Here is a 3,325-nt window from a genome sequence, read left to right on the forward strand (position 1 = left end):
GATCAGTTTGAGTTTAATCAAAGGTTAAGAAGGAAGTCTTTCTCTGTTGAATGTGGCACACACAGGACTTAACATGTTCCTTACAGAGTGTCTGTGTTAGTGAGGGAGTCACTAACAGAACCACCTTTGGCCTCACAGAGCTATTTTGTTTTCAGCTAACTCTCCTGCTTGATTTAATCAGCCAGTTTGCAAATCACAGAACCATTTAGTCAAGGAGTAATCAGAGACTCTTACATGACTTATAGTCCATGTTTGGATAAATCTTCATGCACCCCACTAGTCAGACATTGATTAAACCACCCACAGAACACAAACACATAGCTCCAAATACTTGATACGTTTTTATTTATCTAGTGAATTTGTGTTATTCTGCACAGCAGCATACAGTAAAATATGGTAAAATATAAATAACAAAGTTCAACAGTGTTTCTTTTTCTCTTATTCATTTAATCAAAAACCTCTGTTAAAAGTGGCAAATGTTGTCAGCCTTTTTCAATATCCACTCTCCTGCACACTCTTAATGCAACATTAGGCAACTAAACTTTAAAAAGTATGGGTATATTCACTATTTACACACAATCACCTTTTGGTGAGCAATGTTTATAGCTTCTTGGAAACTTTCCATTATGTTAAATGCAACAAAATGAAAATACAATTATGTTATACAAAGATCAAAAATACTATCAAAACCCTTATTATAAATGGCAGCACTATATCAATAAACTGCTGTTGACATTTTACATGTAAGTACAAAATCCTGTTGAGGTAGCGCCCTCTGAAGTCACTTGTAATGTTAAAATACTGAATAAACATCACTTTATTTACAATACAGCAAATCTTTTGTCTGTCTTCAATGCAATTGTATTCCTTTGGTAAACAAAACTGTCATAAATGTGCAGTCCTGCAAGTGACACTTTCAATCATACATTCACAACATTTTTGCATCTTTTTGGGATTCATCAGAAAAAAATAATGATGGGTTAAGGTGTTGTATACTAACATTCATTTTGCTTTTTTTTTTTTTTGCTTTTTTTTTTACCCTCGCAATAAGAGTGAAAAGGTAAATGGGTTAATCTCTACTTCACAATGCAGAGCAGATCTACCCCGTGAGACTCTGTGGTGAACATATTGTCAGGGAAAACCAAAACAATAGGACGCCATAGAGAAAGAGAAACCTGGCAGAAAAGAAATCCAGTGTGTCACCCTCGTTTGGGAATGTAAACATAAAAATGCAAAATAGTTTCTCTCATTTCTGACTGTTTGTGAGGTTAAAAAAAAATAAAATCTTCTCATCACATAGAATTGAAACCGGGGTTTGGCATGACAACAACTGATTATAATGTTCCACAGAGAATATGATCCCTACAACAGAGGCCACATTGTCCTTTTTTTTTTTTTTTTTTCTTCCTGCCTCTCAGATTGAATGTCAACTTTTAAAGCAAGTTGGAAAATATGCTGTGGAGTTTTCAGGCAGGCAGAGGGGATCAAAGTGTTCCTCCCCTAGTCAGATGCACACAAGTATTCATTAATGACACATTCTTGAGCTTCTTTAATGGCAAACATAACTTTGGTTTTCTAAGACGTGAAAGAAAATTGTAGCGAGCTTAGCTCACCGTACAAAAATACTTGGTAGAAATAGGCTATGACATTCACCCCCTTTGCCGAATACCAATGTGTTTCCCTATATGACCAAAGTACTTTTTTTAGACTTATTCACACTTTGTGATTATTGATACATATGTGTATTGATATGCACACGCTCAAATGACTACAAACTAGAAATGAAAATAAATCCAATGTTTAAAGCATAAAAGTATTCTATGTGGATAAAAGAACTATAAAAATATAAGAGATCTTAGAGAGAAAACAAAAAGATAAAATCATTATGTTTACTAAACTAGGATAAAGGCTAGAGCCGAAATCAAAACAGTCATCTGGAAATTGTTCAGTGCAATTCAATTTACTTTATAGTCTTGTTTGTTTTAAAATATTTTCATCCTCTTACCGCCCACAGCCCTCCCCCCTTTTAATGGTCGCTGGGATGGCTGGTCTTTTGACAGTGGACAGTATTTTATCGTATGGGCATTGTCCCCGTTGGCACTGCACAGGGGACAGGTATAAGCCCTCAGAATCGGGCACACAACTCTGCCATCCGGAGTCTTCAGGACGTGGGAGCCGAACACCTCCTCGGGCGCTCCGTTATTTCTGCAGAAGACGCAGATTTTGGGCTCCTGTTTGCTCCTGGACGCGGGTTTGCGCATCTTCTTCTCCATGCCAAACAGATCGAACCCCGCGAAGCTTCCACCAAAACCCACATCCCGCTCCGGCAGCTGGACGCCGAGCTGATTTTGGAAGGGGTTTAGGATGGAGAAACGTTCCTTCAAGTCCAGGATGGAGGCCGGCGGGGGGCTTCCAGAAGGGCAGCAGCAGTCCAGGTGCCCGCTCTCTCCGACGCACGGACACGCCGGGGAATCGTCCAAGCCCAGGGTCGCTTTTAAAGACTCGGTGATGGAGTTTGGATTTTGGGGCATGCTGAGCTTATTATTCTTCGTAACCAACGTGGTCAGCCCGAGATAGTCGTTCCAGAAATTAAAAGTATAGTCATATGGGCTGCGCGCATTCAAATAGTTGTGATTGAGAAAATCCATGGCCACTTCTGTTCGTTTGCTTGCCGTCAAAAAGCGAAACAGCAAGTGTAATCCGTAAAGTCTCAGTAGCCAGAGTTCGCCTCCAGGAATACTTCATGTACAGCAATGTCGTCTCCAGTGTTCCTGTTTTGTTTGAGCGTCCCGCAACCAGGCTTTCGGGTTATAAGGACCAGGAGGGCGGGGCACTCCCCCCTTCAAACCCAAGTTTCTGATCAGGGTGAAAGCAAGCTCCTTTTCTTCAAAGCCACATTTAGACAGATTTGTTTTCCTGCAGGGGAGGCGCCTTTTTGTGGCATCAGTCACCATTCTGACGTTTAGAGACTCAGGCACTTTCATAGAAAAAAAGCTTTATGATAGTTAATGATTTGTTCAAATGCGCAAAGAAATGATTTCGTTTAGAGAATCGAACTGAAGTTGAGTATTTAATGACGACTAACGTTAGTCATTCAGCTCCGCTCTTTATGCACTCTTTGGTTTTAAAAACAACAAAAGCATTACATTTAGTCTAAAAACGTTTTATTAACCACGTTGCGGGTGAATATGATCAAAAGCAGCTCAGGGGTCGCACGCGTTAACCCTTTGTGTGCCCAGAGAAAATGCCTTTGTTCCCTATAGCGGCCATGCTCTCGGAGGGCAAGAAGAAACAATCTGTGCTTGTGCATCTTATGTGAACACAG

The 3,325-nt window shown here is 40.2% G+C and overlaps 1 protein-coding gene across 1 annotated transcript; it reads right to left on the bottom strand.

Annotated features, from left to right (window-relative positions):
• Window positions 1-328: 328 nt before the first annotated feature.
• nanos1 (nanos homolog 1) lies at window positions 329-2,863 on the bottom strand. The gene has a single exon (XM_041991010.1). The coding sequence runs from the start codon at window positions 2,646-2,648 to the stop codon at window positions 1,983-1,985; it is 666 nt and encodes a 221-aa protein (XP_041846944.1). The 5' UTR covers window positions 2,649-2,863; the 3' UTR covers window positions 329-1,982.
• Window positions 2,864-3,325: the final 462 nt, after the last annotated feature.

Source organism: Melanotaenia boesemani, chromosome 7 (genome assembly GCF_017639745.1).
Source record: "Melanotaenia boesemani isolate fMelBoe1 chromosome 7, fMelBoe1.pri, whole genome shotgun sequence".
In the NCBI taxonomy this organism is placed as follows: Eukaryota; Metazoa; Chordata; class Actinopteri; order Atheriniformes; family Melanotaeniidae; genus Melanotaenia; species Melanotaenia boesemani.

Excerpts from the sequence above, each read along its gene's own strand:
- nanos1 (XM_041991010.1), bottom strand. The coding sequence starts at position 2,648 with ATGGATTTTCTCAATCACAACTATTTGAATGCGCGCAGCCCATATGAC.